Source organism: Heteronotia binoei, chromosome 5 (assembly GCF_032191835.1).
Source record: "Heteronotia binoei isolate CCM8104 ecotype False Entrance Well chromosome 5, APGP_CSIRO_Hbin_v1, whole genome shotgun sequence".
Taxonomy (NCBI): Eukaryota; Metazoa; Chordata; class Lepidosauria; order Squamata; family Gekkonidae; genus Heteronotia; species Heteronotia binoei.
Window position 1 is genome coordinate 12,157,263 of NC_083227.1, and position 25,806 is coordinate 12,183,068.

Below are 25,806 nucleotides of genomic sequence, written 5' to 3' on the forward strand. Positions count from 1 at the left end.
GGAGTTGTAGGCAAAAAAATATCTGGAGAGCTACCGTTGGCCACCCCTGCTTTAGACAACCTGACATTCTGTTTCATCCCTAAGAGATTAAAGTTGCCAGCTCTCTCTTTATGTCTCACATTTTTTTTTACTTTAGACCTTTTAAAAAAAGAATTTCATTTTAGAGTAGCAAACAATTCCGCGCATAGAAATACTGCAGACCTGAATTGTATCGCTTGGGAAATCGTGCAGCGGAGTGCAGAGAAGAACCAAGGAGATGTTTCTTTCAGAGCATGGACACGATGGTTTCCCCAAGTGCTGCAGGGACCGGTTCCTCTTTCAAGAAGGTGTTTACAGTGTCTGGTATCTATAGGGATAGGTCCCCTTCTTGACCTTTTAAGTAGCCAGGAAGGGTCAAGAGGTGGACGTCCCCCTTCTCCAAGGATTCTGGCTGAATACACTAATTACCTAACTTGAAAAGTATGTACCACATTCAGACCGAAAAGCAGGGTGGAGGCAGGGGAGAGTTACACAATTCCTATATGTAAACCAGGGGTGGCCAAACTGTGGCTCTTCCACACGTATTATGTGGCTCTTGAAGCCCCCACCACCCACTGGCCAGCTTAGAGAATCAGGGTTTTTGTAGCAGGAACTCCTTTGCATATTAGGCCACACACCTCTGATGTAGCCAATCCTCCGAGAGTTTACAGGGCTCTTAGAACAGGGCCTACTGTAAGCTCCAGGAGGATTGGCTATGTCGGGGGGGGGGGGTGCGGCCTAATATGCAAAGGAGTTCCTGCTACAAAAAAAAGCTCTGGAGAAGGTATTTGTCTCTTTAAATCACTTCCAGTTTGGAGTAGTGGTTAAGTGCGTGGACTCTTATCTGGGAGAACCGGGTTCGATTCCCCACTCCACTTGCAGCTGCTGGATTGGCCTTGGGTCAGCCGTCACTCTCGCAGGAGTTGTCCTTGAAAGGGTAGCTTCTGTGAGAGCCCTCTCAGCCCCACCTACCTCACAGGATGTCCGTTGTGGGGGGAGAAGATATAGGAGATTGTAAGTGAGTCTCTGATTCAGAGAGAAGGGCAGGGTATAAATCTGCAATTATTATTCTTCTCCAAGCCAAGCTAGCTGACAGCTTGGAGAATGCATTTCAAGCTTGGAGCATTTAAAGCTTGGCAGCTTGGAGCATGCATTTAAAGTCAAAGCTGCTTTCTTTCCACCTCTCCCTCCCTCCTATTTGCTTTCCTCCCTCCCTGTCTCGCGGCTCTCCGACATCTGATGGCCATTTCTTGCGGCTCTCAGACATCTGACATTCATGTCTTGTGGCTCTCAGGGATCTGACATTTATTCTATGTGGCTCTTAAGTTAAGCACGTTTGGCCACCCCTGTTGTAAACAATACAGCACCCTGTTTGAAATAAATATGAGCAGGGCCTTTTTTGTAGCAGGAACTCCTTTGCATATTATGCCACACAGCCCTGATGTAGCCAATGCTCCAGTAGGCCCTGCGCAGTAATTCCTGCTACCAAAAAAAAAAAGCCCTGGATGTGAGCAAAACATATAGAAAATGGGGTCCCTCCAGATTGCCCTCCCACCATTTTCAACAGCAGGAACGGTGGAGAAGGAACTTTTCCCTGTCTCTATCACAGCTATGGTTTACATGCTTTCCACAGTCGACCTATTTATATTATTTCTGCCTTCAGTGGATTCTTCAAAGGTTCCAAGACCTGAGTTACGTTTGAAGCTATTTCTTCATTGTCACCATTCGTACAGCTCTCTGGCTTAACTTCTATGCGAGTTGTCTGATGCGAAGCAAAGGGAGTGTCCTGAACGAAGCGCTTCCCACGCTCTGAGGATTTACGTGGTTTCTCCCCTCTGTGACTACTTTGATGTCTCTTCAGTTTTGATTCCCAAAGGAAGCTCTTTCCACACTCCAGGCATTTATAGGGTTTGTACCCTGTGTGGATTTTTTGATGGCAGGTAAGGCTTGACCTCTTGCTAAAGTTCTTTCCACACTCTGAGCAGCTGTATGGTTTCTCCCCTGTGTGAGTTCTCTGATGGGAAGTAAGGCTTGAGTTCTGACGGAAAGTCTTCCCACAGTCTGGGCATGCATAGGGTTTCTCTCCAGTATGTATTCTTTGATGGGAAGTAAGGTACTCCTTCCGAATGAAACTCTTCCCACATTCTGAACATTTATGAGGTTTCTCCCCCATGTGGATGCCTTGATGGGATATAAGATTTGAGCTCTGACTGAAGCTCTTCCCACACTCTGAGCAAGTGTATGGTTTTTCCCCTGTGTGGATTCTTTGGTGTGACGTAAGGCGTGAACTTTGACGGAAGCTCATCCCACACTCTGAACATTTATACGGTTTCTCTCCTGTATGGATTCCTTGGTGGGATGCCAGGCTTGAGCTCTGACTGAAGCTCTTCCCACATACTGAGCATTTATATGGTTTCTCCCCAGTGTGGATTCCTTGATGGGATGTAAGACTCGAGCTCTGACTGAAGCTTCTTCCACACACTGAACATTTATATGGTTTCTCTCCAGTGTGGATTCTTCGGTGGGAAGTTAGGCGTGCACTCTGGCGGAAGCTCATTCCACACACTGAACATTTGTAGGGTTTTTCTCCTGTGTGAATTCTTTGATGGGAAGTAAGATTTGTGCTATGACTAAAGCTCTTTCCACACTCCAGGCATTTATATGGTTTCTCCCCAGTATGTGTCCTTATATGGGAAGTAAGGCTTGCACTCTGATTGAAGCCCATTCCACACTCTGCACATTTATACGGTTTGTCCCCTGTGTGGATTTTTTGATGGGAAGCAAAGTTTGAGCTATGCCTGAAGCTTTTCCCACACTCAGCACAAGTATACGGCTTCTCTCCTGTGTGAATTCTTTGATGAGAAGTAAGGTTTGAGCTCACTTTGAAGCTCTTTCCACACTCTAAGCATTTGTATGGTTTTTCCCCCGTGTGGACTCTTTGATGAGAAGTAAGGTTCGTGCTGCGACTGAAGCTCTTTCCGCACTCTGAACATTTATACGGTTTCTCTCCTGTGTGGGTTCTTTGATGGTAAGCAAGACCCGAGCTGTGAATGAAGCTTTTGCCACACTGAGAGCATGTGTATGGTTTCTCTGCTGTGTGGAGTCTTTCATGGGTTGTAAGGCTCGAGCTATGACTGAAGCTTATCCCACACTCAGAACAGGTATATGGTTTCTCTCCCGTGTGGATTCTCTGATGGGAATTAAAGCTGGAGCTGTGACTGAAGCTCTTTCCGCATTCTGTGCATTTGTATGGTTTCTCCCCAGTGTGGATTCTCTGATGGGAAGCGAGCGTTGAGTTGTGACTGAAACCCTTTCCACACTCGGAGCACTTAAAAGGCTTCGCGGCAGAGTGGCTTCGTCTACGGAAAGCAAGGCTTGAGTTGTGGCTGAAGCTCTTCCTACCCTCTGACCACTGAAACAGTTTCTCCCGATTATGCGTTCTTTGATGCCTGCTCAGTTTTGATCTACCAGGTGAGATCTGTGCACATGGGGACAAGTTCCCTTCGTTGCTTTCTTCTTTGACTGGGACGTCGGTCAAGTTGGCACTTTCTGTAGCGACTGATTCCTTTCTCCACTTTTGCTCTTCTTCAGTTCTGCTTGCTTGGCCTGGTTCTTCTTCTCTCTTGCTTACCCTCTCTGTAGGAACAAAGAGACAGCAAAAGGATTACAAGCTTAGTTCAATTCTCTTGGGAATAACACAGTGGAAGTCACTGGGTGCAATCGCACGAGAGACGCCTCCCATCTGGATTTAATGTGCTCAATCACACGAGCACATCTGCCTCCAGAGTCCCGCCCACACCCAGGGATTGTTCTGTAGGAAAATAGGTGGTGGGACTTATTAGCATAACTCATTAGCATATGCCACCCCCACCAGCCAAAAGCAACCTGATGCAAGAAAGGAGAGCCCCAGGTGAATGAGGCCTGCTTGGGCTGGCTAGAGATCCAGCCAGCCCCAGCAGGCTTCGTTCTCCAGGGCCACCTCCCCCACACCTGGTCAAAAGGCCAGTAAGCCACCCGCTGCCCAAAATCACATAAGGAGTGGAGAAAGGGTGGTGTGAAATTCTCCGGGGGTTAACGAGGGCTGCTGGGGGTGTGGCAAAGCTCCTGGTGGCTGGCTGGCTGCCCGCTCTCCTAATCCAGGGATTGTTATGCAGCTGCACCTCCTATTCAATGGACAAGGGAGGTGGGGAGGAGGGAGGGGAACCCTCAGAAAGGTTTAGGAGCTGAGCTCCTGTGAGCTCCTGCTGAATTCAAGGCTTGCCCATACCTAACCTGTCTGAATATGGGCTGGGACCAGATCAAATAGCTGTTGGGAACTTCCAGGTAGCAAAGCTATAAATCATATGTAGGGTGCATTTCCTGGCTGTCTGAATGGGCGGCATGCGCTGCATCTGCCTCGCACCCGCCTGGCATGTGCACCGGCAGTTTGAAGACTCCTCTTGCATGGATGTGGCCCGTGCCTGTCCCGACAGCAGGGTGGGGGCTGTGCGAATGCTGGGGCACAGATGAAAGAGAACCGGCTTTTTCAGAGCTGGGATAATTCTACGCCTAATCTGTCTCTCTATCTAGTATAAAGGTTAGTATATTGATATTATTATTATCTATCTATCCATCCATCCATCCATCCATCCACCCACTATAACGGTTAGTAAATATTGATATTATCTATCTATCTATCTATCTATCTATCTATCTATCTATCTATCTATCTATCTATCTATCTATCTATCTATCTATCTATCATCTATCTATCTCTATCTATCTATCATCTATCTATCTATCATCTATCCATCCATCCATCTACTATAAAGCTTAGTAAATATTGATATTATTTATCTGTCTGTCTGTCTGTCCGTCCATCTACTATAACGGTTAGTAAACATTGATATTATCTATCTATCTATCTGTCTGTTTGTCCGTCCGTCCATCTACTATAACGGTTAGTAAACATTGATATTATCTATCTATCTATCTATCTATCTATCTATCTATCTATCTATCTATCTATCTATCTATCATCTATCTATCTATCTCTCTATCCATCCATCCATCCATCCACCCACTATAAAGGTTAGTAAATATTGATATTATCTATCTATCTATCTATCTATCTATCTATCTATCTATCTATCTATCTATCTATCATAAAGTTGAGTAAATATTGATATTGTAATTCATAGATTAATACAGACATGTATACATGTGTATATGACTACATAAATCAATACAGTCATATGAATATGCTTTGGATAACTGACCACTCATCAGCAATGACAATACTATTAGGAAAAGCAATAGACTGTTTCTGGACCACACATTTAAAACAAATCCTTGCCAGGGACTTGTAGCCTGACAGGTAAGATCAATGAATGGCAGCAAATTAGCACATAAATGCAAGAACTAACGAAGAACTTTCTACTGAATCCCCTTTTAAAGCTGTTTATTCTCGTGGCCATCACTACATCCTCTGCTACAGACAGACTATCACGGCTACCCGTTTCAATCGACCTTTTTGTTTCACCTGGCATAGCCCCAACAACGGTACTGTCCCTCCTCTAGGTGCTGTGGGCTGACATGTTCTAAACTGAATGCAATAATTGTAATTATATTTGTAATAGAACATTTTTGTGAATTTCTGTTTGCTGCCAAGTAGACTCTGATTGGGCGGAAAGGCAGCATAAAATAGTTTTGAATAAATTTAAAAAAACTCAAACACACCCGGGCAGCCGAATGCTGGTTTCTCTTCTTCCTCGGAATCCTGTTCAAAGGGCTCTCCAGTCTCTTCCAGCCATGAGGAGGGCTCACGTTTGGGAACCCGGAATTCTTCTGTAGGGGAGGAAAACAAAAACGAAACACAATCCTGAATATTTCTGGCACAACATATCTGCACAGCCTTGTGACCATTCTGTAAAGAGACAGCGATACATTTGCTTGCTTATCAGAACATTTATAGCAGGGGTGGCCAAACTGTGGCTTGGGAGCCACATGTGGCTTTTTCACACATATTGTGTGGCTCTTGAAGCCCCCATTAGCTGGCTTGGAGAAGGCATTTGTCTCTTTAAATCACTTCTCCAAGCCAAGCCAGACAGTGGAATGGAAACTGCATTTAAAGTTGCTTTCTTTCCACCTCCCCCTCTTCCCTGCCTTATATATTTTCCTTCCTCCCTCCCTTCTGACTCTCAAACATGTCTTGTGGCTCTCAAGCTCTCAAACATCTGACATTCATGTCTTGTGCCTTCCTTCCCTCTTTCCTTCCTTCCTGCCTTCCATCTTTCCTTTCTTCCATCTTTCCTTCCTTCCTTCCTTCCTTCCTTCCTTCCTTCCTTCCTTCCTTCCTTCCTTCCTTCCTTCCTTCCTTCCTTCCTTCCTTCCTTCCTTCCTTCCTTCCTTCCTTCCTTCCTTCCTTCCTTCCTTCCTTCTTTACCAAGTAGAACAAGTCATACCAAGAGAGGCCAGGTTTCTGCAATTCTCCATCATGTCTTCTATAGGCAAAGCCCTCTGGCTCGGATCCAGTCGAGCCCACGCGTCTTCTGAGAAATACACGGCCACCTCTTTGAAGATCACCAGACTCTGAGTGAACAAGAAAACATTACCTGCTCATAAGTACTGTAGAAACTGAAAGGGGAAGGCGGCTGAGAGCTCTTTTGCAGAACCTAAGCAGGGGACCTCAACCTTTCGGGCCTTTGGACACGTTTGGAATTCTGACACAGGATTTAACCTGCACAGCCAATCAGATCTTCAGTGACCAGACGGAAAATCCCTACTGGGCATGATCCCCATACGGCCCCACTAGGGTTGCAAAGTCCCCAGCTTCCCATAGCAGGGGACTTTCGCGTGCACAAAGCGCACGTGCACCACGATGATGTCACCCGGAAATGACGTCATCAGAACGGCGGTGTCCGTGCGGGGCTGCTCTAGGCATTTCAGGGAAAACTCTATGGTTTTCCCAGACAGTCTAGCCATTTGGAAGGTAAAAACTCTATGGTACCTATTGTACCATAGCGTTTTCCTTCCCAAATGGTTAGAGCGTCCGGGAAAACCATAGCGTTTTCCCGGAAACGCCTAAAGCGACCCTGCACGGGCGCCTCCATTTTGATGATGTCACTTCTGGGTGATGTCATCGCACCAGCGATGTAGGGGGATTCCCCGCCCGGACCGGAGACTTGGCAGCACTAGGCCCCACCCACTTTCTAAAGTCACTTGGTGGGTGCCAGGAAATGGTGTTAGTGGTTGCAGGGCTTTTATTGTAGCAAGACCTCCTTTGCATATTAGGCCACACACCCCTGATGTAGCCAATCCTCCTGGAGCTTACAGTAGGCCCTGTACTAAGAGCCCTGTAAGCTCCAGGAGGGCTGGCTACATCAGGGGTGTGTGGCCTAATATGCAAAGGAGGTCTTGCTACCGAAAAAGCCCTGGTGGTAGGGTTAGATGTTCAGGTTGGGGGCTGGTGTATAGTACTGCAGAATATGGTGCTCTGGTGTCGCTCTATAGCCCCCATGTTGGCAAACATCTGTGGGTATATTAAACCCATGTTGTGCCACATAATTTCCCCACATCTCCGAAGACAAGATGCTCTTCTTCACGAATATAGAAAGATCTTTGAAAACAGAGAGTTGCCCAAGGCTTTTTTGGTAGCAGGAACTCCTTTGCGTATCAGGTCACACCCCTCTTATGTAGCCAATCCTTCAAGAGCTTACAGGGCTCTTAAACAGGGCCTACTGTAAGCTCTTGGAGGATTGGTTGCATCAGGAGGAGGGACGGTGGCTCAGTGGTAGAGCATCTGCTTGGTAAGCAGAAGGTCCCAGGTTCAATCCCTGGCATCTCCAAAAAAGGGTCCAGGCAAATAGATATGAAAAACCTCAGCTAGAGACCCTGGAGAGCCGCTGCCAGTCTGAGAAGACAATACTGACTTTGATGGACCAAGGGTCTGATTCAGTATAAGGCAGCTTCATATGTTCATATGTTCAGGAGTGTGTGGCCTAATATGCAAAGGAGCTCCTGCTACATAAAAAAAAACCGTGGAGTTGCCTATCCACAAAGACATGGCTGGCAAGGGGCTATCCAGACTAAGATCTTGACATCCAGCAATAAGATCTGCACAAATCCTGCAATCACAAAAAAATTGATCTAGGGAATGAACGGTTGTGAACAAGGATGCAATCAGCTCCACCCGATATCCATAACCTGATAAACACTCACAAGAGTCCTGCAGAATTTGTCTCGCTGTGTAAGAACATAAGAGAAGCCATGTTGGATCAGGCCAATGGCCCATCCGGTCCAATACTCTGTCACTCTGTGGCAGAAGAAGAAGATATTGGATTTATATCCCGCCCAATACTCTGAATCTCAGAGTGGTCACAATCTCCTCTACCTTCTCCCCCACTCACAACAGATACCCTGTGAGGTAGGTGGGGCTAAGAGAGCTCTTACAGCAGCTGCCCTTTCAAGGACAACTCCTACGAAAGCTATGGCTGACCCAAGGCCATTCCAGAGGTGCAAGTGGAGGAGTGGGGAATCAAACCCGGTTCTCCCAGATAAGAGTCTGCGCATTTAACTACTACACCAAACCAGGTACCATCAGGAGATCTACCAGTGGGGCCAGAAAAGTAGAAGCCCTCCCACTGTGCCCCCCCCCCCCCAAGCAGCAAGAATACAGAGTGTCATGAGCCCTGACGAGGAGCAGCTGGAAGGGTTAACAGACCTGGAAGAGTTGCCAGCCTGTTCCTCAGCTGAACAAACAGCAGCTGGCCTGTCAATCACTCTCCAGGCACCAGTGTCAGCTGCTGACGATTAATCTCCTCCAAGCTCTCCTCCTCCCATCTCAAGAGTTCAAAGCAGGCTCCGGAAAGAACTTTCAGAGCGAAGACATGAGGCATGCCGATGCTTCAGATCTCTCAGCCCTAAGTTCTAGCAGAGTCACTGCCACCCAGGGAGCAGGCTGATTGAGACTCCCATATAGCTCCCACCCAGGACCTGGTAACCTCGTGGAAGCAAGAAGTCTATTCTCTGGCTTGTATCCACTATCCTTCCTGATCCCGACCTGCTTGATTTCCTTGGCACCCTGACTTCTGATTTCGGTTTGTGATTCTGCATCGGTTACTTGGCTCTTGCTTGACTTCCTGGACTTGGACCTTGGACTGGGTTTGGACTCCTGCCTGCCTGCCTGCACCCTGAGAACGTGACACAGAGCATCAGTGCCCCAGACAGAGAGTTCCAACAATATGCTGTGGCTAATAGCCACTGAAGGACCTCTGCTCCAGATATTTCTCCAATCTCCTCTTGAAGCTGTCCATGCTTGTAGCTGCCACCGCCTCCTGTGGCTGTGTAAAATATGGAAGAGATGGCTAATAGAATACGAACAGGCTTTGGCAGCTGGGCAGACATGTTGTTTAAATGGGGCAAAATACCAGAACCTGAATGCAAATGTGATGCAGCCCACCAAACTAGTTTCCATCTGTCATAGGCTTTCTCTCTGTTCCAAAAGTCCTGTTAATATACAGTCCTAAAACAGAGGGTGTATCTAATTAATATCAGTTTAATAAGAACGAATACTACACTGTAGTAACTGTTCTTACCAGTTTAATATATGATACAGCCTCTATTTGAGGATTATATGTTAACAGGGTTTCCATTCAATTCTGGTCACCGCACCTCAAAAAGGATATTCTAGCATTGGGAAAAGTGCAGAAAAGAGCAACTAGAATGATTAAAAGGTTGGAACACTTTCCCTATGAAGAAAGGTTGAAACGCTTGGGACTCTTTAGCTTGGAGAAACGTCGACTGCGGGGTGACATGATAGAGGTTTACAAGATAATGCATGGGATGGAGAAAGTAGAGAAAGAAGTCCTTTTCTCCCTTTCTCACAATACAAGAACTCGTGGGCATTCGATGAAATTGCTGAGCAGACAGGTTAAAACAGATGAAAGGAAGTATTTCTTCACCCAAAGGGTAATTAACATGTGGAATTCACTGCCACAGGAGGTGGTGGCGGCTACAAGCATAGCCAGCTTCAAGAGGGGATTGGATAAAAATATGGAGCAGAGGTCCATCAGTGGCTATTAGCCACAGTGTATATATATGTATGTGTGTGTGTATACACACACATATATTGACCACTGTGTGACACAGAGTGTTGGACTGGATGGGCCATTGGCCTGATCCAACAGGGCTTCTCTTATGTTCTTCTGTAACACAGAGTGTTGGATTGGATGGGCCACTGGCCTGATCCAACATGGCTTCTCTTATGTTCTTAAGTGACACAGAGTGTTGGATTGGATGGGCCACTGGCCTGATCCAACATGGCTTCTCTTATGTTCTTAAGTGACACAGAGTGTTGGACTGGATGGGCCACTGGCCTGATCCAACATGGCTTCTCTTATGTTCTTAAGTGACTCAGAGTGTTGGACTGGATGGGCCATTGGCCTGATCCAACAGGGCTTCTCTTATGTGACACAGAGTGTTGGACTGGATGGGCCACTGGCCCGATCCAACATGGCTTCTCTTATGTTCTTAAGTGACAGAGTGTTGGACTGGATGGGCCACTGGCCTGATCCAACATGGTTTCTCTTATGTGACACAGTGTTCGACTGGATGGGCCATTGGCCTGATCCAACAGGGCTTCTCTTATATTCTTATGTGACACAGAGTGTTGGACTGGATGGGCCACTGGCCAGATCCAACATGGCTTCTCTTATGTTCTTAAGTGACACAGAGTGTTGGACTGGATGGGCCACTGGCCTGATCCAACATGGCTTCTCTTATGTGACACAGAGTGTTCGACTGGATGGGCCACTGGCCCGATCCAACATGGCTTCTCTTATGCTCTTCTGTGACACAGAGTGTTGGACTAGAGGGTCCAATGGCCTGATCCAACTTGGCTTCTCTTATGCTCTTATGTTCGTTCTCAGGATTCGCCCTCCCCCCAGAATCTCCAGCTATTTCCCAACTGTTAGCTGGCAGCCCAGCCTCAGTCTCCCGTGCTTCATCCATATAGCAGCCAGTTGCCCCCCGGACACCAGAGTGGGGTTGGGGGATGGAGGCAGAGTTGCCAGATCCAGGTTGGAAAACTCCTCGAGATGTGGAGAAGGAGTCCGGAGGGACAGGGACCAACCTCAGTGCGGGACAATGCCATAGAATCCACACACGAAAGCACCCATTATTCTCCAGGGGAACTGGTTTACAAAATTATGCACGGGATAAGAGAAGGTAGAGAAAGAAGCTCTTCTCTCCCTTTCTCACAATACAAGAAGCGTGGGCACTCCATGAAATTGCTGAGCAGTCGGGTTAGAACAGATAGAAGGAAGTCCTTCTTCACTCAAAGGGTGATTAACATGTGGAATTCACTGCCACAGGAGGTGGCGACAGCTGCAAGCACAGACAGCTTCAAGAGGGGACTGGATAAACATCTGGAACAGAGGTCCACCGGTGGCTATTAGCCATAGCATATTGTTGGAACTCTCTATCTGGGGCAGTGATGCCCTGTATTCTTGGTGCTTGGGCAGGGGGGCAACAGTGGGAGGGCTTCTAGTGCCCTGGCCCCACTGGTGGACCTCCTGATGGCACTTGGGGTTTTTTGACGACTGTGTGACACAGCGTGTTGGATGGGCCATTGGCCTGATCCAACATGGCTTCTTTTATGTTCTTATGTTTTAATAGTCTGGACAAGAGCTATAATTCCGGGGGATTCCCAGGTCCCACCTAGAGGTTGGCATCCCGAGCTTTTGTGGTTTATCTGGAAACTGAGGAAGTGAGCTGCGAGTGACTCAGGAAAGCTCATTTTGTGAGTCCTGAAGGTGCTCTGGGACACTTTTTGCTCTTTTCTGCTGCTACTGACGGTCAAAACAGAGCGACCCATCTTGATCCATCACCCCACCAGACCCAGTTCAGCCCTCCTCCCCTTTCTGCCACCCACTCAGCAAGTGCATTCACCCTACACTAAATCACGCGCATACAAAGAGCAAAATCCAACTGCAAAACACATTCTTTAGTGTCATGTGAAAGCACCCCACACATGTCTCCTTTCCTCGGCAAGTGCATTCACTCTACACTAGGGGTGGCCAAACTGTGGCTCAGGGGCCACATGGGGTTCTTTCACACATATTGTGTGGCTCTGGAAGCCCTCACTGCCCCGTCTGCTGGCTTGGAGACGGCATTTGTGATTTGTCTCTTTAAGTCACTTATCCAAACCAAGCCAGTTTGGAGAATGCATTTAAAGTTAAAGTTGCTTTCTTTCCACCTCTCTCTCCCCTCGTCTGTCTGTCTCTGTCTCTCTCTTTCATCCATCCATCCATCCATCCATCTACTATAGTTAGTAAATATTGATATTATCTATCTATCTATCTATCTATCTATCTATCTATCTATCTATCTATCTATCTATCCATCCATCATAAAGTAAATCCTGATATTATCTATCCATCCATCCACCCACTATATAAAGCTTAGTAAATCCTGATATTATCTATCCATCCATCCATCCACTATAAAGGTTAGTAAATATTGATATTATCCACTTACCCACCCACCCACCCACCCACACACTATAAAGTAAATCCTGATATTATCTATCCACCCACCCACCCACCCACCCATCCATCCATCCATCCATCCATCCATCCATCCATCCATCCATCCACTATAAAGGTTAGTAAATACTGATATTATCTATCCATCTATCCATCCATCCATCTCCCTCCCTCCCTGCCTTCAAACAACTGACGTTTATACTACGTGCCTCTTACGTTAAGCAAGTGCGGCCACCCCTGCCCTACACTAAATCATGCGTTTTGCAACCGGATCTTTACTGTGTAAGAAGAGCAACAATCCGGCTGCGAAGTGCCTTCTTTGTGCCGTGTGAATGCACCCCACAAGAGCCTCCTTTCCCCGGCCAGTGCATTCCCCATGCCAAAGTCTCCTTGCGGCGCAGAGAAGGAGGAACGCAGCCCCCACCCCACCCCTCTTCCCGGTGGCTTGACTGGAGCAGCTGCGGAGGCGGTGGGTCCCTTCCTTTGCAGCTCCCCTCCCCCGGGGGCGGCCCCGCGACTCCCCGGCACCGATTCCCTTCCAGCTCACCCGGATCGGCCCGCGACGGAGAGTTGCACGCGTGGGAAAGACAAAGGCCCTTTTCCCACGGCGGGGAGACGGAGGGGAGCTGGGAGGGGGGGGGGGGGCACAGGCTGGAAGTGACCTCAGTGCGCATGCCTAGGAAGCCTGACTCTCTCCTTTTAACCCCTTAGAGGGGTTCTCCTCCAGCGCGGGAGGGAGGAAGAGCCCAGGCCTGTTTGCAGGTGGAAGACCAAGCGGCAGTCCAGAATGAGAAGGGCTTGGGAGAGGGAGGAGACATTTGTCCCCTTGCGCCTTTGGGAGGATAGAATCCTAGAGTTGGAAGGGACCTCCAGGGTCATCTAGTCCAAACCCCTGCACAATGCTGGAAACTCACAAATGCCTCCCCCTAACTTCACAGGATCTTCATTGCTGTCAGATGGCCATCTAGCCTCTGTTGAAAAACTTCCAAGGAAGGAGAACCCAACTGCATAGAATCATAGAGTTGGAAGGGACCTCCAGGGTCATCTAGTCCAACCCTCTGCATAATGCAGGAAACTCACAAATGCCTCCCCCTAAATTCACAGGATCTGCATTGCTCTCAGATGGCCATTTAGCCTCTGTTGAAAAACCTCCAAGGAAGGAGAGCCCAATTTCATAGAATCCTAGAGTTGGAAGGGACCTCCAGGGTCATCAACCCCCTGCACAATTCAAGAAACTCACAAACACCTCCCCCTAAATGCACAGGATCTTCATTGCTGTCAGCTGGCCATCTAGCCTCTGTTTAAAAGCCTCCAAGGAAGGAGAGCCCAATTTCATAGAATCCTAGAGTTGGAAGGGACCTCCAGGGACATCTAGTCCAACCCCCTGCACAATGCAGGAAACTCACAAACACCTCCCCCTAAATCCACAGGATCTTCATTGCTGTCAGATGGGCCATCTAGCCTCTGTTGAAAAACCTCCAAGGAAGGAGAGCCCTATTTCATAGAATCCTAGAGTTGGAAGGGACCTCTAGGGTCATCTAGTCCAACCCTCTGCACAATTCAAGAAACTCACAAACACCTCCCCCTAAATCCACAGGATCTTCATTGCTGTCAGATGGGCCATCTAGCCTCTGTTGAAAAACCTCCAAGGAAGGAGAGGCCAATTTCATAGAATCCTAGAGTTGGAAGGGACCTCCAGGGTCATCTAGTCCAACCCCCTGCACAATTCAAGAAACTCACAACACTTCCCCCTAAATTCACAGGATCTTCACTGCTGTCAGATGGCCATCTAGCCTCTGTTGAAAAACCTCCAAGGAAGGAGAGCCCAATTTCATAGAATCCTAGAGTTGGAAGGTATCTCCAGGGTCATCTAGTCCAACCCCCTGAACAATGCAGGAAACTCACAAATGCCTCCCCTAAAATTCACAGGATCTTCATTGCTGTCAGATGGCCATCTAGCCTCTGTTTAACACTGTTGACTCTCACGTTCAGCGTATGGTCCACAAATGTGACTCTTATGTTCAGCCTATGGTCCAGTAAGACCCCTAGATCCTTTTTGCACATACTAGATCCTTTTTGCATACATACTGGAGGAGATAAAGCAAAGCAGTGTTAGTCTGTCTGCAGCAACAGAAAAGAGCAAGAGTCCTGTAGCGAAGTTTAATTCTGGGGGTGCGTTCTTTGTGTGCATTCTTCCCTGATAAAAAATGCCAAATTACCTGTGTGTGAATTATCTCTTCCAATGTATAGAAGAGGGGTGGCCAAACTGGGCTCAAAAGCCACATGTGATCCTTTCGCACATCTCGTGTGGCTCTCAAAGCCCCCACTTCCCTTGTCAGCCAGCCTGGAGAAGGCATTTGTCTCTTTAAATCACTTCTCCAAGCCAAGCCAGCCGGAAACTTGGAGAATGCATTTAAAGTTAAAGTTGCTTTCTTTCCACCTCACTCCCCCTCCAGCTATTTGTCTTCTTTCCTTGCTTGCTGCTCTCAAACATCTGACATTCATGTCTTGCTCTCTCAGACGTTCGTGTCTTGTGTCTCTCAGACATCTGTGGCTCTTATGTTAAGCAAGTTTGGCCACCTCTGGTATAGAAGGACATTCTCTTTCTCAGTCAAGTGTGTATTCACCTGGAGGCTGAACGTCTGGTGCTGAGAGCCCTGCCCCCTCCCCCTGGTTTTTGTTCTGAAACTGGCACTGGATCCTATGTTGTTGTTGTTCAGTCGCACAGTCGAGTCCGACTCTTTGCGACCCAATGGACCAAGTCACGCCAGGGCCTCCTGTCTTCCACCAGCCTCCGAAGTCTGCTCAAATTCGTGTTGGTTACATCAGTAACGCTGTCCAGCCATCTCCTCTTTTGCTGTCCCCTTTTTCTTTTGCCTTTTGTCTTTCCCAGCATCAGGATCTTCTCCAGGGAGTGCCCCCTTCTCCTTTGGTGGCCAAAGTACTGGATCATATAGGCATATGCAAAAACACTAGCAGGCTTGGGGTTGTGGCTACTTGCTTATGGCTGAGGGACCAAGGGCTACCAAGTAGGAACATGATCTGCCTGTGGAGGGGGGCGGTGGGAGATAATGAGAGAAACCCCCCTTGCACCAGGCAATCTGTAAACCCCCTTGCTTCAGCCCTAAGCTCACTTGCGGGGCGGGCGGGCGGAATATAAATTGAAATAATAAAGTCAAATCACCAGCCTGTCATAGGACTCTGGCAGTGCAGCCTTGGAAGATATCACACTGGTTACCTTTTAGTTTACCATGCTTTCATGAATGTGGGATGGCTCCTTACCTTGACCTGCTGATGTTGCTTGCCATGTGAATCCATGCCTTAGTAGTAGTAGAAGAAGAAGATGATGATATTGGATTTATATCCCGCCCTCCACTCCGTATAGTCTCAGAGCGGCTCACAATCTCCTTTCCCTTCCTCCCCCACAACAGACACCCTGTGAGGTGGGTGGGGCTGTAGTAGGGTTGCCAAGTCCAATTCAAGAAATATCTGGGGACTTTGGGGGTGGAGCCAGGAGACATTAGGGGTGGAGCCAAGATCAAGGCTGTGACAAGCATCATTGAGCTCCAAAGGGAGTTCTGGCCATCACATTTAAAGGGACGGCACACCTTTTCAATTCCTTCGTTCCATAGGAAATCATGAAGGATAGGGGCACCTTCTTTCGGGGCTCATAGAATTGGACCCCCTGGTCCAAACTTTTTGAAACTTGGGGGGTATTTTGGGGGAGAGGCACTAGATGCTATACTGAAAATTTGGTGCCTCTACCCCAAAAAACAGCCCCCCCAGAGCCCCAGATACTTATGGATCAATTCTCCATGATTTTCTATGGGAATAAATCTCCATAGGGAACAACAGAGTTCCCAGCAGACATTTCCCTCCCCTCCCCCCGCTTTCTGATGACCCTGAAGCGGGGGGGGGGAGGGCCTCCAAACCGGGGGATCCCCTGCCCTCACCTGGGGATTAACAACCCTAGGCTGGAGAGGGCTCTCATAGCAGCTGTCCTTTCAAGGACAGAGTCTCAGAGCGGCCTACAATCTCCTTTCCCTTCCTCCCCCACAACAGACACCCAGTGAGGTGGGTGGGGCTGAGAGGGCTCTCATAGCAGCTGTCCTTTCAAGGACAGAGTCTCAGAGCGGCCTACAATCTCCTTTCCCTTCCTCCCACACAATAGACACCCTGTGAGGTGGGTGGGGCTGGAGAGGGCTCTCACAGCAGCTGCCCTTTCAAGGACAACCTCTTCCAGAGCTATGGCTGACCCAAGGCCATTCCAACAGGTGCAAGTGGAGGAGTGGGGAATCAAACCCGGTTCTCCCAGATAAGAGTCTGCACACTTAACCACTACACCAAACTGTCTCTCTGCACCATGTGGTTGGACTAATGAAACCCACTTCACACGGGTCTGCCCTTACAGTCAGAAACTCCAGCTGGTACAGAATACCACAATCCAATTCCCACTAAGCTTGAGGCAGCAGATGTACATTGAACCGAGGCCTTATTTTGGGCAGGAACTCACAGGAATGGAGCTCCAGAACCTCTAAATTTTATTGTGCTCTTTCTTTCTCTCCCCGTCCAAAAAACCCCCGACTTGCTTCTGGGCTCCCCTGTTCGAACCCCCTGTGAGAATTTTGCTGAACTCTTACGATCTGACAAACTTTCTAACGTTTTCCCCGCACAAAAAACGGGGAAATAACCAAAGCCTATAAAGCAGACAGATGGAAATCTTCCATCATGCCAGTGTGGCCGCACAGGAGAAAGTGATTTTAAAAATATGAAGGGAGCAAGGTTTTAGGATGACCATACTAACCCAAGAAGCATTTCAAGGTCGATGCGGAGCCGATACAATTTAGTACACCTTCTGGTGGTGACAGGAGTGTGCGGCCTATGCAAATGAGTTGTGCTAATGAGCCCCAGCACCTTTTCCCAGGAAATTACCCCTGATTGAACCCGTTCTGCAGTTGTTCCATCGGCCACAAATTAGCCGAATTAGTTCCAGGTGCTTCTTTAACCTACGAAGTTTTGGGGGCTCAGGGTTCACATCTCTACAGGACCAGCTCTCCCAACGTGTGCTGCCGCAAGAGCTTCAACATACGAACATACGAAGCTGCCTTCTACTGAATCAGACCCTCGGTCCATCAAAGGCAGTATTGTCTACTCAGACTGGCAGCGGCTCTCCAGGTGCTCAAGCTGAAGTTTTTCACACCTACTTGCCTGAACTCTTTTTTAGTGGAGATGCCAGGGATTGAACCTGGAACCTTCTGCTTACCAAGCAGACACTCTGCCACTGAGCCACCGTCCTTCCCCTAAAGTCAGTATTGTCTACTCAGACTGGCAGCGGCTCTCCAGGGTCTCAAGCTGAGGGTTTTCACATCTATTTGCCTGGACTCTTTTTAGTTGGAGATGCCGGGGATTGAACCTGGGACCTTCTGCTTACCAAGCAGACACTCTGCCACTGAGCCACCGTCCCTCCCCTAAAGTCAGTATTGTCTACTCAGACTGGCAGCGGCTCTCCAGGGTCTCAAGCTGAGGTTTTTCACATCTATTTGCCTGGACTCTTTTTAGTTGGAGATGCCGGGGATTGAGGACCTGGGACCTTCTGCTTACCAAGCAGATGCTTGACCACTGAGCCACCGTCCCTCCCCTAAAGTCAGTATTGTCTACTCAGACTGGCAGCGGCTCTCCAGGGTCTCCAGCTGTGGTTTTTCACACCTACTTGCCTGGACCCTTTTAGTTGGAGATGCTGGGGATTGAGAACCTGGGACTTTCTGCTTGCCAAGCAGATGCTCTGCCACTGAGCCACCGTCCCTCCCCTAAGCTTCACTCATCCGAGCCAAGCCAAGGGGTGATTCAACAGGGAGAGAGCCTGGGAGGATGGCGTTCCTGGTACAGTGTGGGCTGGCTGTAGTAGCCAATGTTGCACCCCATCCCCCTGCCACCATTTCCTTTGTTTCAGCCTGGCTCCTTCACCACTCTGGCTCAATCTGCCATCTGCTAGACACAGGGGTGCCGAACTCATTCGTTATGAGGGCTGGATCTGACATAAATGAGACCTTGTTGGGCTGGGCCATGTCGGCTTGGGCCGAGCCATGTTGGGCCGGGCGATGTGTGTACCTATATAAGATTAGGTAGCAGAGATACACAAAGAACACAGACAAACACAAATATATATTTTTTTTTTAAAACTTCAAACATGCTTGAAACGTTAGCACTCGTTCGTCCTAGATGCTTTCTTTGTATTTCTCCCATGAGATCTAGGGAACTAGGCAAAGCAAGCTCTGGCTCTTTCCTTCCTTCCCCGGGGGACCAGGAGGGGGAGGAGCCTCAGCCAATAGAAGGAAGCGAGGCTTGGCTCAGTAGCTCTGCTGTGCAATTGAGAGAGCCCGGCAAAGCAAGCTGCTTCTCCCCCCTTTCTCCACAAGGTAGAATCATAGGATCATAGAGTTGGAAGGGACCTCTAGGGAGTCGACGGGTGGTATTTTACTGTCCGGGCTCTCCGTGCATTTGCAAATCACGCTTCCAACAAACGATCCTTGCTGGACCCAAGAGTGTTAGAGTGGTCATTGGTTCGAGTCCAGAGACAGACTCTACACGTGTCAATCTAGTCCAACCCCCAATAGAGGTTTTGCTCTGTCGCTCTGCTGTGCGATTGAGCAAGCCTTGCAAAGCAAGCTGAGATGCAGAAGGAAGCAAGAGAGAGGGAGAAGGAAGCAGATGACAGCTAGTTGCTCAGGGGCCTGATAGGAGCCCTTCGGGGGCCTGATTAGGCCCCAGAACTGCATGTTTGACACCCCTGGCCTAGCATGTTCGACACCCCTGGCCTAGCATGTTCACTCTGTTCATAGGTATGTAGTGACCGGGACGACTCCCCTCGACTTTCTGAAGCAGCTTCCAAAAGGACATCATCAGGAACTCCTTTGCATATTAGGCTACACCCCCCCGGTGTAGCCAATCCTCCAAGAGCTGACAGGGTTCTTCTTACAGGGCCTCCTGTAAGCTCCAAGAGGATTGGCTACATCAGGGGGGCATGGCCTAACATGGAAAGGATTTCCTGCTACAAAAAAAGCCCTGGATATCATCATTTAATATATATAAATAATTATCAGGGCTTTTTAGGAGCAGGAACACACAGGATCACAGTTCTGGCTGGCTTTGTGCCAGAGGGTGTGGCCTAACATGCAAATGAGTCCCTGCTGGGTTTTTTCTAAAAAAAAAAACCAAACCTGTGTGAAACAGTGGTGATGTCAGGGTACAATATCTTATTCCAGGACACTGTAATGCTGGACAACACATCCAATTCCCATGTCAGATTACATAGGAAAGCCGTTGAAATCTATAAAGAAACACAATTTCAACAGGAAATAAGAGAGTTTAAAAATGAATAGGCCATAGTTTCCAGTCCTGAAAAACAAAAATTGCTCTGCATCTTACAACAGTACTACAGGTAAGATTAGAATTTCAACAGCCAATCCATAGGCAAAAGAACCTCTTCAGGAAAGCTCCTTCATTAGCATGTCACAGCCTGGGAAGCTCCTACGAGATAATGACTCAGCCCTACCCCACCTTCCTGAATAGATATAAATTACCTGCCTACCATCTTCTTCTCACTTTGACACAGAGAGAACTCTAGCTTTCTGTATCATACCTCTGAGGATGCAGGTCACAGCTGCTGGCAAAACATCAGGCTCTACAATGCCAAGATCATGACCATACAGCCCAGAAAATCTACAACTAAAGAACTATTTTCTTCTGAAAATGTTGGTCCCCCCCCCCCCCGGTAGGATTGATTTTTCTCCCCTGCAAGCACGCATACCCTATTTTACTGACTCAAGGCAGTGGGAGGGTTGTAGGCAATGTCGGCTCTAGGGCATGTGGCATTCCAGGCCACCTACCTGCCTACCACCCGCCCCCGCTGCCCCTGCCTCCCGCCCTCCTTTCGCAACCACGCTCCATTGCACCCCACCCCCTTTGATTAGAGGAGTGCACCGCGATGGGGCTGGGCCCTGCCGGCTTCAAGTCAGTCAGCATCTGATAGGTCGTGAGCAGAGCAGTGACTCTCCTGGTCTCAGGTAGAGGTCTTTCACGTCAACTACCGCCTGGTTCTTTTAACCGGAGACACCATCAGGAATTGAACCTTGCACCTTCGCCATGAAAAGCAGATGCTCTACACCACTCGGATATGGCCCCTTCCCTCAGGATACAACCTGAGCCCTGCAACTAATACCTCTGCACAGGGGTGGAATTCTAGCAGGAGCTCCTTTGCATATTAGGCCACACATCCCTGATGTAGCCAATCCTCCAAAAGCTTAGAAGGCTTTTTTGTAAGCTCTTGGAGGATTGGTTACAGCAGGAGTGTGTGGCCTAATATGCAAAGGAGCTCCTGCTAGAATTCCACCCCTGCCTCTGCAAGAGAATCATGCCAACTGAGCCCACCTGATCTTAACCACAGAGACTGGTTAAACCCACAATCTTCATGCTTTTCCAAAGTACAATATCCTAACAAGGACAACAGAGGTAAATCTTCCACCCTGGGATAGAGCTATTCTATACAGGATGCCAGATCAAGCATTCCCTGACCCCAAATTCCCCTGGAATGGCTATAAGTGCATTTCCCCATCTGAGAAAATAGTAGCGGAAATAAAGTGAGTTCTGAATTAACCAAGAACACTTTATTGCAAGAACAGTCACAGAGGAACACTGTCAAAAGGGCAACTATATACAATCTGGCCATGGTTAACCACACACCCCCAGCAGGCGACAGTTATTCGTATTGGCTCACTCCAGAATCCTTCATTTGCATCTCTTTGTTGCGAGTTGTTACATGGCTAGTATTCTGATTGGCCAGTTCTTCCAGGCTTCAGGATCCTGCTTTGCGAAGAGTGCCTGCCTCAAGCTCAGGCAACAAGAACTGAGTAAAACGCAATACGTTACAGTGGCTCTTCAAAACTGTTCCAAGTTTTGGCAAAGGCAAAGGGAGCATTTATATCAGGAGTGTCAAACATAAGGCCCAGGGGCCAGAACTGGCCCATCCAGGGATCTTATGTGGCCCAAAAACAACTGATGCAAGGGAGTGTGTGGAGCTACTCCATTGTGGCTTCAGCATGGCAGAACAATCTCATCTGCATCAGTCAAGCATTGTGGGAGCATCTGCTCAGTGGGTTTTCCTCTGCACACTTCTTCCAGCCCACAAGGCCTTGCAGTAAGGAAAAACCAACTCAGATCTTACCAGCTTCTGTCCTTTATACAGTTTCTCTCTCCAATCCCTGACATTATGTTTTATGGCACACATGCCTTGGCCTAACAAAAGTTACATTTATGACAGATCTAGCCCTCATAAAAATGAGTTTGACACCTCTGATTTATATAGTTGTGGCTTCTGTGATGGTAAGCGAGGCCTGAACGATGACTGAATCTCTTTCCGCACTCAGAGCATGCAAATGGTTTCTCCCCTGTGTGAGCTCTTTTATGGGAAGCAAGGCCCGAATCGTGACTGAAGCTCTTCCCGCACTCTGAGCACTGATATGGTTTCTCTCCTGTGTGGATTCTTTGATGGGAAGTGAGTCTCGAGCTCTGTCTGAAGCTCTTCCCGCACTCTAAACATTTATATGGCTTCTCTCCTGTATGGATCCTTCGATGGGAAGTGAGGCCTGAGCTGTGACTGAAACTCTTCCCACACTCTAAGCAATTATATAATCTCTCTTCCGTATGGAGTATCTGATGATACGCAAGGCCTGAACTGTGACTGAAGCTCTTCCCACACTGCAAGCACTGATATGGTTTTTCCCCTGTATGGATTCTCTGATGGGAAGACAGGCCTGAGCTGTGACCAAAGCTCTTTCCACACTCAGAACATCTGTATGGTTTCACTCCTGTGTGGATCTTTTGATGGGAAGTGAGATTTCCCCTATGACCAAAGCTCTTTCCGCACTCAGAGCATTTATAGGGTTTCACCCCTGCGTGGACCAGTCGATGATAAGCGAGGCCTGAGCAGTGACTGAAGCACTTTCCACATTCTGAGCATTTGTACGGTTTCTCCCCTGTATGGGTTCTTTGATGGGAAGAAAGGCCCGAGCTGTAAGTGAAGCCCTTCCCGCACTCAGAACATTTATAAGGTTTCTCCCCTGTGTGAATTCTTTGATGAGAAGCAAGGCCTGAACAGTGACTGAAGCACTTTCCACATTCTGGGCATTTGTATGGTTTCTCCCCTGTATGGATTCTTTGATGAGAAGAAAGGCCCGAGCTGTAAGTGAAGCTCTTTCCACACTCAGAGCATGTGTATGGTTTCTCCTTCGTATGAATTCTTCGATGAGAAGCGAGGCTTGAAGGGTGAGTGAAGCTGTTTCCACACTCAGGGCATTTATATGCTTTTTCCTCTGTGTGTATTCTTTGATGGGATACAAGGGATGAGCAGGCTGTGAACCTCTTTCCACACTCTGTGCATGTGTATGGTTTCTCCCCTGTGTGAATTCTTTCATGATAAGTCAAGCTTGAAAAGCGGCTGAAATCCTTTCCGCACTTGATGCATTTATATGGTTTCTCCCCTGTGTGTATTCTTTGGTGGTAAGCAAGGCCTGAAGGGCGACTGAAACTGCTCCTGCACTTTGTACACTTATATGGTTTTTCCCTGATGTGGAATGCATTAAAAGTAACATTTAAGTGGTTTCTGAAGCTCTTTCCACGTTCTGAGTGTTTATATAATTTTTCTGATGCATGGATTCTTTGATGGTAAGTAAAGCTCGCACTGTGGTTGAAGCTCTTTCCACATTCCAAGCATTTATATGGGTTTTCCCCCATGTGAATTCTTTGGTGGGAAGTAAGACTTGAATGATGACTAAAACACTTTTCGCACTCAGAGCATTTATATGATTTTTCTCCTGTGTGGATTCTTTGATGGGAAGTGAGAGATGAGAAGATTGCGAAACTCTTCCCACACTCAGAGCATGTGTATGGTTTCTCCCCTGTGTGGATTCTTTCATGGTAAGCAAGGTTTGAAAAGTGACCAAAACTCTTTCCACACTTGGTGCATGCATACGGTTTCTCCCCTGTGTGAATTCTTTCATGGGAAGCAAGACCTGAGTAGCGAGTGAAACTTTTTCCACACTCAGAGCATGTATATGGCTTTTCTCCAGTGTGCAGTCTCTGATGTACAGTGAGGTTGCCCTTCTTTCTGAAACTTTTCCCGCATTCCGAACATCTGTGTAATCCCTTCTCCAACTGCAGTCTTGCATGGAAAATCAGGATTTTGTCAATGCCCATCCTATACTCTGACCACTTCCACTGTGTCTCATCATTTTGCATTCTCTGTTCTGTTATGTCCTTTGACGTACCACTTAAGCCTTTTGCCCAGGGGGATAGATTAATCTTTTTCTTTCCTTTGTGATTTTCTTCTTGAATTGAAGTGAACCTGACACCTTCAGTTACCCTGGATTCTTTCCTTCCCTTTGTCTTTGCTTCAGTTTTCCTTCTCTGATCTTCTGCACTCCTGGCCTCCCACCCTGTAGCAGAAAGAGAGAAAACTAAATTACTTCTCAATCAGCTAACAAATATATATAGGGGAGGGCCGGTGGCTCAGTGGTAGAGCATCTGCTTGGGAAGCAGAAGGTCCCAGGTTCAATCCCTGGCATCTCCAAAAAAGGGTCCAGGCAAATAGGTGTGAAAAACCTCAGCTTGAGACCCTGGAGAGCCGCTGCCAGTCTGAGAAGACAATACTGACTTTGATGGACCAAAGGTCTGATTCAGTATAAGGCAGCTTCATATGTTCATATATCCCTTTAGCTTGGAGAAACGTCAACTGCAGGGTGACATGACTGAGGTTTACAAGATGATGCATGGGATGGAGAAAGTAGAGAAAGAAGTACTTTTCTCCCTTTCTCACAATACAAGAACTCTTATGTTCATATATATATATATATAATTAATTAGTTAATTAATTGATTGGATTTATATCCCACCCTCCCCACCGAAGCAGGCTTTGGGGGAGAGGGCGGGGAGAAGCCCGCAATGCCATTTCCTTGTTTTCCCAGGCTCGGAGGGTTTTTATATTTTTTGTTTCTGCTGCGATCCTTGTGCTTTTTCTTGACGTTTTGTTTTTTAAAACGGCATTGCCCGATCCCGCTATTATCCCACCTTTCCTTTTTAAACCAAAATATTGCAAGAGCTTTAAGCAAGTCGGTGTGTTAAGTTCAAAAATCTCTTGAATTATGTTTATATGTGTCCTTTATAAAGTTCATATCTCCGCTACCTCCCGTTACATTGCCTCGCATTTATGACACAAATGGCCCGTCTCCACAAAGTCCCATCTATGTCAGATCCATCCCTCCTGACAGATGAGTTCAACACCCCTGGACTAGATTGACAGATAGTGATCTGACCCAGGGCACATCATGAGTTTTCTTGCCTGAGTACTGATTTGAACCTCTGTCTCTGAAGTCCTAATTTCTTGCTCTACCAGAAAAAGACAGCCGTACCGAGAGAGGCCAGATTCCCATAATTCTCCTCCATGACTTCCCGGTGCAGAGCCCTTTGGCCTGGGTCCAGCAGAGCCCACTCCTCCTCTGAGAAAGCCACACACACATCCTCAAAGGTCACCAGGCCCTGAAAGAAAAAGAAAACATTTCTTCTCTTTAGCAGTAATGGCAAGTAATGCCCACAGTGAGTTAGGAGTTCTCCGAAGGAACGAACTGAAGAAAGCACTTTCCCTGTGGCATTCACAGCCCATTTTTGTGGGCAGATTTGACAGAAGCAAAGGGAAAGATATTCTTTCAGCCACACAGGGACGTGATTCCACCCACCCTCTTTCCCCTGCTAATTCCTTCCTACCCGATCTGGCTGCACACATTGTGCATCCGCTCCGTCAAGGGAAGTCCCAGTATATTCATCCCACATCCTTGCGGAGCCTGCAAAGGTGACAAAGAAAAACGGCTAGATGTTTAACCTGTTCACTACCTGGCCCAATACTAGAGAAGAAGAAGAAGAAGATATTGGATTTATACCCCACCCTCCACTCAAAGTAGCTCACAATCTCCTTTACCTTCCTCCCCCACAACAGACACCCTGGGAGGTGGGTGGGGCTGGAGAGGACTCTCACAGCAGCTGCTCTTTCAAGGACAGAGGCTCAGAGCGGCCTACAATCTCCTTCAATTTCCTCCCCCACAACAGACACCCTGTGAGGTGGGTGGGGCTGAGAGGGCTCTCCCAGCAGCTGCCCTTTCAAGGACAACCTCTGCCAGAACTATGGCTGACCCAAGGCCATTCCAGCAGGTGCAAGTGG

At 47.8% G+C, this 25,806-nt stretch overlaps 2 protein-coding genes across 2 annotated transcripts in view; both read right to left on the reverse strand.

The window, feature by feature from the left end:
• The window catches only part of LOC132571714 (zinc finger protein 91-like), a 250,554-nt gene that overhangs the window by 121,225 nt on the left and 103,523 nt on the right, over positions 1–25,806 (reverse strand). The gene's annotated exons all lie outside the window — the stretch shown is intronic.
• LOC132571136 (zinc finger protein 721-like) lies at positions 1,590–25,128 on the reverse strand. The gene is made up of 3 exons (XM_060237817.1): positions 25,004–25,128; positions 21,996–24,031; positions 1,590–3,292 (listed from the first exon to the last, which is right to left on the reverse strand). Exons 1-3 carry the CDS (start codon positions 25,035–25,037, stop codon positions 1,661–1,663), a joined length of 3,702 nt encoding a protein of 1,233 aa, XP_060093800.1. The 5' UTR covers positions 25,038–25,128; the 3' UTR covers positions 1,590–1,660.